Source organism: Acanthopagrus latus, chromosome 1 (assembly GCF_904848185.1).
Source record: "Acanthopagrus latus isolate v.2019 chromosome 1, fAcaLat1.1, whole genome shotgun sequence".
Classification (NCBI taxonomy): Eukaryota; Metazoa; Chordata; class Actinopteri; order Spariformes; family Sparidae; genus Acanthopagrus; species Acanthopagrus latus.
This window is the reverse complement of record NC_051039.1, coordinates 17,334,531-17,345,817: the sequence shown is the minus strand read 5'-3', so window position 1 is coordinate 17,345,817 and position 11,287 is coordinate 17,334,531. Positions and strand designations below refer to the sequence as shown.

Sequence of the window (11,287 nt, the reverse complement as noted above, 5' to 3'; positions counted from 1 at the left end):
TCTGTGCTTTTATACTGAAAGTACAAAGTTGGAAGTTTTGCAGACTTCCCAGTGACGATCTTCCGGTTTGTGTTTTTAGTAAACACAAGAAGACAGCCTTAAAGTAGGCACACACACACACACACACACAAAACACGTCGTTGTGACGGCTGTAATCTCTGTCACCAGTTGTTTTACTAGCCATATTATAACTCAGCAGTGGACTTTTATTCCGTCGAGAGAAGGCCGTCGCTGCTCCCGTCGACTTACCTTCACGCTCTCCACGGAATGACAGCAAACTATCAGCTAACTAGCTAAGATAACTACATAGTCCAAACGATAGCTTGTTAGCTTAGCTCCTGCTGACGGTTGCTGGGTGTCTACCACCCTCTGAACGAAGTGGACACTCTCATGGTGGTCTCAGTTCAATGGGGAACTGTCTGTTTTCACATGGTGCGGATGACCTGTCGCTGCTGAACGAGTCCGAGGGGGGCAGCCTGCCCGGAGAGCCTCCCCCGCCCTACCAGGTGAGCTGCTAGGGCTCGAGTGAAACACACTCCGGTAGTTTTGACATGCCAACTAATCCTTTTGATTGGTTCCTGTAACATCTGTCATGCAGGTAGCTCTCAGTACTGTTGCAGACATATTCAATATCTAAAGAACAAAAGCCCTGGAAGATGATTGTCATTCAGTTTGGGACTTGTAAAGCTGAGGAGCAGCTGGCGGAGACCTGGTCACACTGTGCTGCACATCAGAACATTAGTTCGAGCAATAACTGATAACAGCAAACATTAATATCAGCTATATTTAAAATCTCAGGAGATCCAAAATGCCCAGGTAATCCTAACCCTAGATGTAGATTAATTTCTTGGATGATTGAGTAGTAGTTTCCAGTACAAAATGACAGAAAATGGTGAAAAATGTTTATTTTAAAGCCTAAAATGACTTCCTCGTAGTGTTGTCTACCACCCTAAGATGTTCAGTTTACTGTCATATAGAATTTAAACAAAAAAATAACATTAAAGAAGCTTGAATCAAAAAATATATATATGAATTAAATTATTGTAACTCAAATACACAGACTTAAAGTTTCAGTGTGTAGGCATCTAATGTTGTTGGTGGTAGATTGTAACAAATCTTAGGGAATTCTGGGATGGCTGACCTTGTGAAAGAGGACCTGCTCCCTGTTTGTAAGAAAAACACAAAAGTTTTTTGTTTCAGATGCCAACAGACCATCCCAAATTCTACACACTGGACCTATAAACAGTCATTTTACTGTAAATTATTCTGGCTCTAATGCAAAGAGAATACAGGCATGTCTTTAACCTTCCCCTCCAATAAGACTTGATTTATAGTTGTCTTTTGTTTCTTCTTCTCCAGGAGCGCACCCAGCCGCTGCCAGTATACCATCCCAACCCAGGGGAGAGTCGTCTGGCTTACCAGCTGACCGAGGAGGAGCAGATTCGCATCGCCCAGCGAATCGGTCTCATCCAGCACCTGCCCAAAGGTATCTTCGACCCGGGCTCCGACCCCTCCAACAAGAAAGTGAAAGAGTGAGTATAAAATAGGAAAAACTCATCAGCCTGTTTTTAATGTTTTGTTTCTCCTTTTCTTTCTTTTTTCATTTTTTGTTTTGCATCTTGTTGTGATGGAACACAGTGGAATGGGTTCATTTTTGTGCCATTTTTAGATAAAGCTGTTGAATGATGATGGATGATCAAAGTAGGATGCATATTTTTTTTTTATTCTTGTAGAAATTTTTTTCGCACTATATTGTACCATAGTGCATGTGTATTCAAAAATGTCACACAGATTTGCCTGAACTTATTTGACAAATATTATCTTACATTTTAAGGACTTACTGTCTCTCCCCTCCAGGTGTGTGATCTGCATGATGGATTTCGAGTACAGCGATCCCATTCGGTTCTTGCCCTGCCTTCACATCTACCACGTAGACTGCATTGACCCCTGGCTGATGCGCTCCTTTACCTGCCCCTCCTGCATGGAGCCGGTGGACGCGGCCCTGCTGTCCACTTACGAAACCAACTGAGCAGCCCCCTAACGGGATGGTTGCTCCTGCCTAAATGTAACTGCACCTTTTTAGCCGAAACTGTCCTCGCTGTTCAAACAGGTAGCCAAGGTGACGTTATGCAGATGTTTGGAGGGTGGTTTGGAATGCAGGCAGATGTTGATGCCCCTACAGTGCATTGATTAGGTCAGGACCTCATTCGGGCTTTGGAAAAGTCTTTGCCTTTTACAGTAGGACAATGTGCCAAATCAAGCTAGATGAGGAATATGGAGAGCTGTACACGTAGCAAAATATTACTGCAAAGTAATTTCACTTTTGGATGACTGATAGTCTGTTTGAGTTTGTGTTTTCTATGGTAATTAGATGCATGTCACTAATGTAATTTACTTCCCCTTTCAAGACGTCATGTGCAATATGTATATCAGTGGAGAAAACGCAGGAGATTTGTCCTGGCATCGTAATTTGTCAGAAAATCCAGTGATAACATGAAGTGAAGTTACTGTGTTTTTTTTTTTTAACCCATGGCCATGAATGTCACAGAAACACAGGCCTTTCTTTATGCAATGCAACCATCAAAGCACAGAAAAAAACTTCCCTGAACAAAGATTTGAAGGTTGTGAGGAGATGAAATGGTGTCATTTCAGCTTGGAAGATATTTGAAGATATTTAATTTGATTAGGGTCTTGTTGTCTTTACTGTAGTTTTTTTTTCCTTTGAAGCTGCTTTTGTTAGTGTGGATCTGTTTTTGTTTTGCCTTTCCTTTGCTTTGCTTTGCCTCAAATGTTTGCTCTCTGTTTTGTTTTAAAAATCAACCCTTCACGTGTCTTATCATTGTTTACTGTCAGTGACATTTACAAAGACAGGATAAGCCGTGCAATCCCCCTTAAAGCACCTTGGGATACCCCTCATCTGGCACTCTGTAGCTTGTCAATTTGGTAGATGATTGTGAGTATTGATGTGTGTGTATGTGTGTGTTATTTGACAGGATGGTGGGTAGAGACTGAAATGTTGAGATAACGTTGTGAATTAACCCTGTCAGTTGTAAGACCTGTCGTAGTTGCCTCTCTTTTTCTAGTTTGAACCTGTTCCGTTTTGTGTTGATGGCCTTCTCGTGGCAAGTGATGCATTTCCAGAGCTCCTGGGTCTGGTTGAACAAAAAACTCTTGGTATTAGGTGTGTGACATCTGTAGAAAGGAATGTATCTTGAATGTAAAGCATTACTTCAGCTTTTAAAGATTTAGAGGTGACAATAAGAGGACATTTCTGATGTACTCAGGCTGCTGTGCCTTTTAAGGTTGAGGTAAGCCACATTTCTGTGAAGTACAATCATTTCTGGCATCACTTTTGGTTTTCTTTTAGTTGTCATCTAGGGGGAGACAGATACCAGCACTGCACTGATTTGTGTCACTCTGAAATAGGCCTAGGAGGAAGCCAGAACATTGCTCTGGCTGCTGTTAACAATCATTTTGTGTTTTTAATTTATGGTGTGTGCCACCGGTGCACGTTTTAGGAAAATCATAAAACCACAATAAAAGTGGATACCAAATTTTACACAAGTATGGTGTGTTGTCTCTATATTGTGTGCATAACTAAACATTTAACAAACATGTTTTGTGTTCTTCTCAACACCATTCTCTCTAACTCTATTCCTCCAGAATCTCTAGGCTCTGCCCATCTCTTTCAGAGTTTGCCAGCTCTGCCTTTGACGCTAACATGGTCGCTCCTTAATCCAAAACACCACCATCTGTCCCTTCACTGTGGTCTCTTAGTTGAATTAACCTCACAGAAAGCCATATTATATGTCTGATATTTGCACAAGTTTCAGCATTTTAACATGGGCTCTTAAAGGGATTGACTCACTTTTGGAGCCAGCCTCGAGTGGCCATTCAGGGAACTGCAGTTATTAGTACATTTGCTTTATTTTTCAGCTCTGGAGGTTGCTACTTGATTTAAGCTGGAGAGGTCACTTTGGCAAAAAGGTTTAAGTATTGGATATAGCGTACTAGTTGACTTTTCTTTGTTTTAAGAGATGAATTTTAAAAAAATAGGAAATAGTATTGGCTGACAACGAGAAGGAGAAAATAATCCTGCATGTTCAAGATGGTTTAGCAGCAATTGTGTTTATTAATTGCTCAATCATACTGACTGGAACCTCTCTGAGTGTTTAACCAGGAAGCACGACGACAAACACCAAGGTCCAGATGAACAGCCGGCACGTGCCTGGGTGCCAGAACAACATGGCAGCCAGACGGACCCTGAACATCAGCAGTGTCATTACCATTACAAGACAGTATAGAAGGCATGAGCAGTGAAAGCTACAGCACAGACACATGCTGTCATAAGACACAAAACTGAGAGGGAATTATTTTCTTTTGACAGGATTTTATTTAAAAGTAACATATTTACAGTTGTGAAGGGACACATATTGCACATTTTAATGCACCGTGGAGAACAGTGTTCGACAGAAAATCATTACATCTTTCATGAAGGCATATTATGAATGGTTCTCTGTTAAATTACAAAAATATTACAAAGTATTTTATTACAAACCATTAAAATCTTACAAATGCATCAGGTGAGAGTTATTAATGATCTTTCAGTACAAAATCAAAGCTCTTACAGTCTTTTTAAGGTCAAGCGTGGAGGATATAGTGTCATCTAGTGGCAAGTTTGCAGACAGAAATAGTATCAAGTGTTGACAAACTAATGGAACCATAATAATGAATCTCTGCCAGTAGATCCCCCCTAATCCTTCACACTGGACGCTTTAAAGCAAATACATAGTATTTCTTGTTGTGCTGCTTCTCTAAAAAGCATAGATTCCCATACTGACTGTCGCCAGAGCCACAAAAAGTCCCAGGACCATCCTGAGTAATGGAATGGTTTTGTTAAGGCTCCCATTGATCTGGAGCATCTGAACTGGTTTGGAGTGTGTTGAACAATTCTGTAACGTGTCTTCAGTGACACTCAGCATTTTCTGTAAATCGTCAAAGACCTGCAAAACAAAGAACATCAGTCAGCTGCTTCGAGCTTAAAACAAGACATGAAACCTCAACATGAAATTTCTGTTCTGCGGTTTCTCTCGCTCTGTACCTGGATGTTGAACTCGAACGCCCTGACAGCCTCCTCCAGCACGCCATTCCTCTCCTCCTCCGTCAGCTCCACGCTGTTCATGCGGCTGCGGTACAGCTGTTTGAACAGGTTCGGGCTGGTCACACCAGGGAAGGCGAAGAACGACAGACCCTCGTTGCTCTTCAGCCCCATGGACTTCTGGGCGATTCGGCCCAGGACCTGCCCTCCGGACAGGTCACCCAGGTACCGGGTGTAAGCGTGGGCCAGCAGAAATTCTGGGTTTTCTTTACCAATCTGAAAAAAAAAGGATGAAGAGTTTTACTTTAGTATCTAACAGCTGTAAAGTGTGAGTGTAATATAAATATGATCCAACGAAACATACTTGTCTGAGTCTGTGGCAGTATCTTTTGGTGGCTGCAGGGACAACTATCTTCTCTCTCCAGTCCTGGCCATAGAAGTATTCCAGGTCTTTCTCGATGGCCTCCAGCCTGGCCAGCTCAGCCGGAAAGTAAATAGGTGCGACACCAGGGTGGTTGGAGTTCCTGTCCAGCTCTTCCTCCAGGGCCAGGTAGATCTCGTACAGGGAGCACAGGAGGAGCTGAGGGAGGAGGAGAAAAGAGAGGAGGTGTTAGACAAAATGATCACAGTAGCATACAAAATGGAATAAAAAAGAGATTATCTGATAAAAAAAATAGATTTAAAATATTTCATTACCTTGTACTGTTGCAGAGTGACTTGTGCCTTTTGGAAGCTCATCATCAGCTCAGTGTTTTCTGCCCTGATGTGGCTCTCCTTTGTCACCTTTTTGATTTGTTCTGACAGATCCCTGCCAAAAAAAAAACAATAAAAGATGTTATAATCACTGCATCCAACTTGATTTCAGACATTGTTTTGTGCAAGTGCTGGCCCAGGCGTGTGTGAGATGACCAAACAGAGCAGACTGGGTATTCAGGATGGGGGTTATTGAAGACACAGGGTCTAATACAGAGCATTTCAGACAGAAAGGGGAATACTGGGCCACAGCACTGAAACATAAGAAAAGTACAGTGTGTAAACCTATTCTACCCAAACTTTAAAAAATGAAATGTCACTCTAAAATCAAGTTCTGACCATAGCTAAAAGTGTGCAGCCAGTGACATGAACATAAAAATCTGGGACTCCAAAGTACAGAAGATACATTGTGTATATTGTGTCACCTACAGATGTTTATCTTAGAACAGCTGATACTTTCACGAGCACAAGCAGAAAGTCAGCATGTACTGTGCTACAAACCTACTTTTGGTTGCCGCAGCACTGAAGCAGATAGGATCATCTGAACTTAATGTAAATAAAAAGTGTTCAACAGTTTCGACACAATTCATCTTGATAATCTTGGTCTGATTATTGCCTTGCCTGGAGGGGAAGTGTGAATGGATCTGGAAGAATTTTAAATTTACAGACATGATGAATCTGAGCAGCTTATTCTTACATGTCAGTCATCTGCTCTGTTGCCATCTGAGTCTTCGTCTCCATAGCGGCCCTGCAAAAAAACAAAATGTGAGAGATGAGCTTCTGCATGGCACAAACCATCTTGCAACTTAATTCTGAGATTCAAGAGGTATCAAATGTCAGAAAGAGGTGATAAAGATTGTGTGACACAAAACAGCCATGTAAACATTGTGTTTTACTCACCAGTGAGGATGGAGTTCTACAGGTTCGGGGTATATCCACAGCTGTTCACTGCTCTCTCTGGATGTCCAGGACAGTTTGTGCTCCGAGTCCCAACAGCCTTCTCCCTTTTTATACGATCCTCCTCTGTCTCCTCCCTCCGGCAGCAGCTGAATGAAAACAGGAACAAAGCGTCACTAAACATGACCTGGCAACTTCAGCTGTAAAGAAATAAAAGAAAAAAAATAGTAGGAGGGGCTGAGAGTTAACATGATGCAGCAACTATGAGGGCAGCTTGGAAAGTTCATAAGGGAGGGACAACAGGACTTAGCATGAGTGAGGAAGTTTATAGTCCTGCCCTGGAAAACAGGAGGGAGGAGGGCCGAGCGCTAAGCATGACCATGCAGCTTTGGAACTGCAAAGTTGGAGCAGGCAGAAGGAGGAGGAGCTGATGCTAAACATGACTGTGGGAGTTTGTGAAGAGGGAGGAAGTGGTGAAACGGTGACTAATGGTACAGAAAATACAACAATCACATGATTGTGTCAGCACACTGCACCAGTGGTTATCAGTTCACTGGAAACAAGAACAAGTTCAACCATGTTTCCAGATGACTGTTAAGTTTCAGTAGGACAACAGGAGTAGAACAGATATGTGCATATAATAAATAATTGATCGGTAGAGATATGGTGAAACTGTCTATGATTTTGTCCGAGGGTTTAAGTTGCAGCTTTAAGCCAACAAAGAAAACAAACAAACCGTGAGCTCAGCTTTTAAAATGATAACAACTTGTGTAATGTTCATTCGATTGGTAAGATTAATATCTTTTTTTTAAATGGCACTCAAGTCACATCACACTCGACTGTCTGGCTGGTGGCAAAATGCTCAGTGATGACTTGCGTAAGTGATACTAATACTGCCCAAAGAACAACACTACAAAGGTAGGCGAGCCCCTGAACAGCACATCCACTGGCAGAGATGTGGACAACTCATTGTGACTCAGGTCACACTGCTGTCATGACTTGCAACTGACTCGACAGAATATAAAGACTCGCGACTTGACTTGAGACACAACGACTCAAATGACTGGCCTGTGCTCCTTTTAGGTTTTCAGTGTTTAACTGTTGAAAAGTGATGAGGAGGGTTAGTTTTTAGACTTGCCATAACTAAGGACTCAGATTAAAGGCAGAGAAGGTGATTCTGGAAAGAAAGATACAAATACTGAAGCTTTGGGTTAGAATTTCATTAGCGATCTGGCAGTGAGACTCAACAATCGACTATCTTTCTCCTGGACTTGCCCAAGATAAAATGACTTGGGACTTGCTTGAGAACTTGGACCAAATGACTTGAATCACGTCTGCCCACTTGCGTCTGTTGAGCATCTCATTCTAAACGCGTGGGCTTTGATATTACTGGTTCCACTCTTATGTGAAGACTTTGGCACAGTATTTTCTGCAGGGATCTGTTCTCATTCAGCCACATCAGTGAGTGCAGGTGCAAATCACTGACTTCTTCTGACAGCTGGCTGAGAAGAAGTTGGAAACAAATGATACAGGGCTGCAGGGCTGTCTGTCTGTTCATTGTTTTTGAGTTTGTTTGGTTTAGAGATTTTTTTTTTTTTTTTGTGACCACTGGATTCCGTGATTGTTATTTTTTATGAACTAGAAACAAGAGACAATGCTCAAAACCCCTAAAAAATAAAATGCCTACACAAAAGTATATGAAGGGAGTGTTATACGTTTAAACTCCCATTATGTCATTTTATGTGATAAATGTGTCTCAGAGCTAATCTGCTCAGCCAGGGAGACATAACAATCGGTCACCTATTAAATCGGCTAACTCTCCTCAAGCTTAACGTGAATCAGCAATCAGACGGAGAGGGAGGAGGGCGAGGCAGACGGAGGCGCTAAGCGTGAATCAGCAGCTTTTTTTTTCTTCTCACGGTTCAGACAGACCAGGTGACCGACATGAGAGACGTTTACACAGGGCTACTGGTGATAAACATGTCCCGAGTTAGAGGTCTTTATTTGGAGTTGTTTGCTGGGCTACATGTAGGCATGTTATTCGGTCGACACTGCTGGTGAATTATATGAACTCAAAGCTTGCCTTTAGCCTAGCTAGTTAAAGGCATAAGCTAACTTTAACCGACTGTAACCTGGCAACGTCGACGACAGACGTGGAATTGCAATCGCAATGTAGCGATAAGCTATTAACCGTTTCATCCATAAGTAGCCATGTGTTAATTTGTTTTCATTAACATGGGGACAGTTGGAAAGCCTAACATTTGGAGCAAGCAGTCCAAAGTTTTCTTTCGTTTTTCAGCTATAAGAAAGCCAGACTCTCGTGTATCCTAGGTAAAACCTGAAACATTATCCCTTGTTTTCCACATAGTGGTCTTGGCTGTTATGCTAAGCTAACATGTCTGTGCTAGCCTAGCACTAGTCAGCTAACTCGGCTCCTCACAATTTTGCTTTCTATGGCTAATGGTGGAATAAGTGTTCAGAGTAGGACCCTTTACAAATTAAAACTCAAATAGGGTGTGCATAGCTTTCAGGATAAAGTGGATTTTATAAGAAATAAATCTTTCAATCATACTGCAATAAATCAACTCCCCCCTCCTTTTCGCTGCTTTTAGTCTCCTTTCAATAACAGGTGGAGCTTATACTTAGGTATGTTTACTGCTGCTGAATCACTTTCCCCTGTCATTCCTGTAGATGGACGATGAAGCTGGCCTACTGAGCAGCCAGAGAGGGATGAAAAGGTCCTTCAGAGACATCATGATGGATGAGGAGGAGCAGGAGGATCCAGATTTGGATTGTGTGGAATGCTACACCAAGAGGCTTTACAAGGTGGGCTGCACTGTTAGACGAATGTTGGGGAAATTGTTGACTATGAAGTTTTAAGACTGTCAACAGGAGTGATCAGGCGTGTAAACATCAGCTGTGATATATTATCATATAGTGCCCTGGTACATGTTATCTATACATTTGCACTGGTGTTGTGCTCTTTTGCAATGTCAGGTATGTCTTTCACTGCACAGAATTGAACTTTGAACTGTGAGCTGATTTGTGGCAGTTTTAGCTGAGATATGCAGATCACATTGTCCACACTGTTCATACTGTACACACTGTCTCGTATAAGCCCTGTATACAACTCTGTGACATAGAGAGCTTATATGTAAGGCAGGAAATAAAACTGTGTATTTGTGATTGAACATTGATCCCTAAACTTATGTATATGTTTTCCTACTTGGTTGCATAGTTATCATTGCCAGTTACACATAACCTTTTTGCATTTATTGCTTAATTTTGGATCTTGTAATTTACTTTTAAAGGATAAGTTCACACAAAAAATGTAGTGTTGTCATTATATACCAAACTCCATGCTGCTGGAAAGTCAGGTGATGTTTTGTAGTTCACAAAACATTTATGGAACTTCACAGAAAAAAAAAAAAGCATTGTAGCATTCCCCTCAACAACAGAAACAGATAGGGTCTTGTTTTGTTTTGAAATGTTTTATGGACCACGCTTCTCTACCTGACTTTCCATCAGCATGAAGGTGAGTACATAATGACAAATTTCCACTTTTGATAGTTTGTTATTAAAACAATTTCAGGAACCAGAGGGCTTGCTCAAGAAGGAAAGGGAACGCTCTGGTGAGGTGCTTTAAATGTGACTGTGTGTGTTTACAGTGCGTTAGCATGCATCATCACAAATCCATCATTGTGTAACACAGTATTGTCAGTGGTAAATGGTGAGCAAATGTCAGCTAATACCACCATGACTACATGGTGACCACGGTGCGATCGAAAGAGCACTTCCTTAAATCAAAACATGGTTAACAGGATAATCTTTAGATATTTAATCTGATTAAATGGCACATTGCAGGTAATAGTGAAGCTGACCCTGAACTTTATGAAGCAGAGTCCTCCAATTTCCTCCCTGATTATCCACAAGACAGATGGGGAACAAGAGGAGGGCAAGAGGTGAGAGAAGAGCAGGGATGTAAAAAGACCATGGGATTAAATGTAAGGTTAAGTTTGTCTGGATTTGGTAAAATCAATTAATAAATAATTTGCCCGTTATTTACTCGCTTCTATACTAACTCATGTTGATTCGTAAACTCTGTCTTCCAGTATATCCAAGACAGGTTGTTGCATTCATGTTGCCCAGCAGAGGTCAGCATTGATCAGGTAATTATGCTGTATGTTGCGCAAACTTTATTTCTACTTTCGCCTCGACTTTGTGTGATTTTTCTACCTTTCTGTTTCTCTCAGAAGAGTCAAAGCTCCACATTAGAGTACTGGGTGTATCCAAATAACCAGCACAACATGGCAGACTGTCCCGTCACGAGAATAATTGCCCCTCCTGCCACTTCAGTAACCCACAGGCCTTGGCCGTTCATACCTGTTCCTGGTACAGTGACAGCTTTAAAAACCAGCTCCGCAGGTAATTTAGTGGTATCTAGCCCCATGAAGGACACCTGTACTCCAGCAAACTCTATGCGCAGTCCCCCTGGTTCAGCCTGGGACACGCTCAAATCCACATCCAGGAGTCCCGGCT

General features: G+C 41.8%; 2 protein-coding genes across 2 annotated transcripts; one reads left to right on the top strand and one right to left on the bottom strand.

Moving 5' to 3' along the window:
- Nucleotides 1–58: 58 nt before the first annotated feature.
- On the top strand, nucleotides 59–3,559 carry rnf11a (ring finger protein 11a). The gene is made up of 3 exons (XM_037071816.1): nucleotides 59–506; nucleotides 1,360–1,532; nucleotides 1,858–3,559. Exons 1-3 carry the CDS (start codon nucleotides 408–410, stop codon nucleotides 2,027–2,029), a joined length of 444 nt encoding a protein of 147 aa, XP_036927711.1. The 5' UTR covers nucleotides 59–407; the 3' UTR covers nucleotides 2,030–3,559.
- An 811-nt stretch (nucleotides 3,560–4,370) lies between these two features.
- LOC119004595 (heme oxygenase-like) lies at nucleotides 4,371–9,520 on the bottom strand. The gene is made up of 7 exons (XM_037071696.1): nucleotides 9,391–9,520; nucleotides 6,752–6,897; nucleotides 6,549–6,599; nucleotides 5,795–5,906; nucleotides 5,463–5,678; nucleotides 5,102–5,374; nucleotides 4,371–5,003 (listed from the first exon to the last, which is right to left on the bottom strand). Exons 3-7 carry the CDS (start codon nucleotides 6,590–6,592, stop codon nucleotides 4,815–4,817), a joined length of 834 nt encoding a protein of 277 aa, XP_036927591.1. The 5' UTR covers nucleotides 6,593–6,599; nucleotides 6,752–6,897; nucleotides 9,391–9,520; the 3' UTR covers nucleotides 4,371–4,814.
- Between the last annotated feature and the right edge of the window lie 1,767 nt (nucleotides 9,521–11,287).

Coding starts and splice junctions, on each gene's coding strand:
- LOC119004595 (XM_037071696.1), bottom strand. CDS start 6,592: ATGGAGACGAAGACTCAGATGGCAACAGAGCAGATGACTGACAT. Junction 5,375..5,462: donor ACTGCCACAGACTCAGACAA/GTATGTTTCGTT, acceptor TTTTTTTTTCAG/ATTGGTAAAGAAAACCCAGA. Junction 5,004..5,101: donor CGTTCGAGTTCAACATCCAG/GTACAGAGCGAG, acceptor TTTGTTTTGCAG/GTCTTTGACGATTTACAGAA.
- rnf11a (XM_037071816.1), top strand. CDS start 408: ATGGGGAACTGTCTGTTTTCACATGGTGCGGATGACCTGTCGCTGCTG. Junction 507..1,359: donor AGCCTCCCCCGCCCTACCAG/GTGAGCTGCTAG, acceptor CTTCTTCTCCAG/GAGCGCACCCAGCCGCTGCC. Junction 1,533..1,857: donor TCCAACAAGAAAGTGAAAGA/GTGAGTATAAAA, acceptor TCTCCCCTCCAG/GTGTGTGATCTGCATGATGG.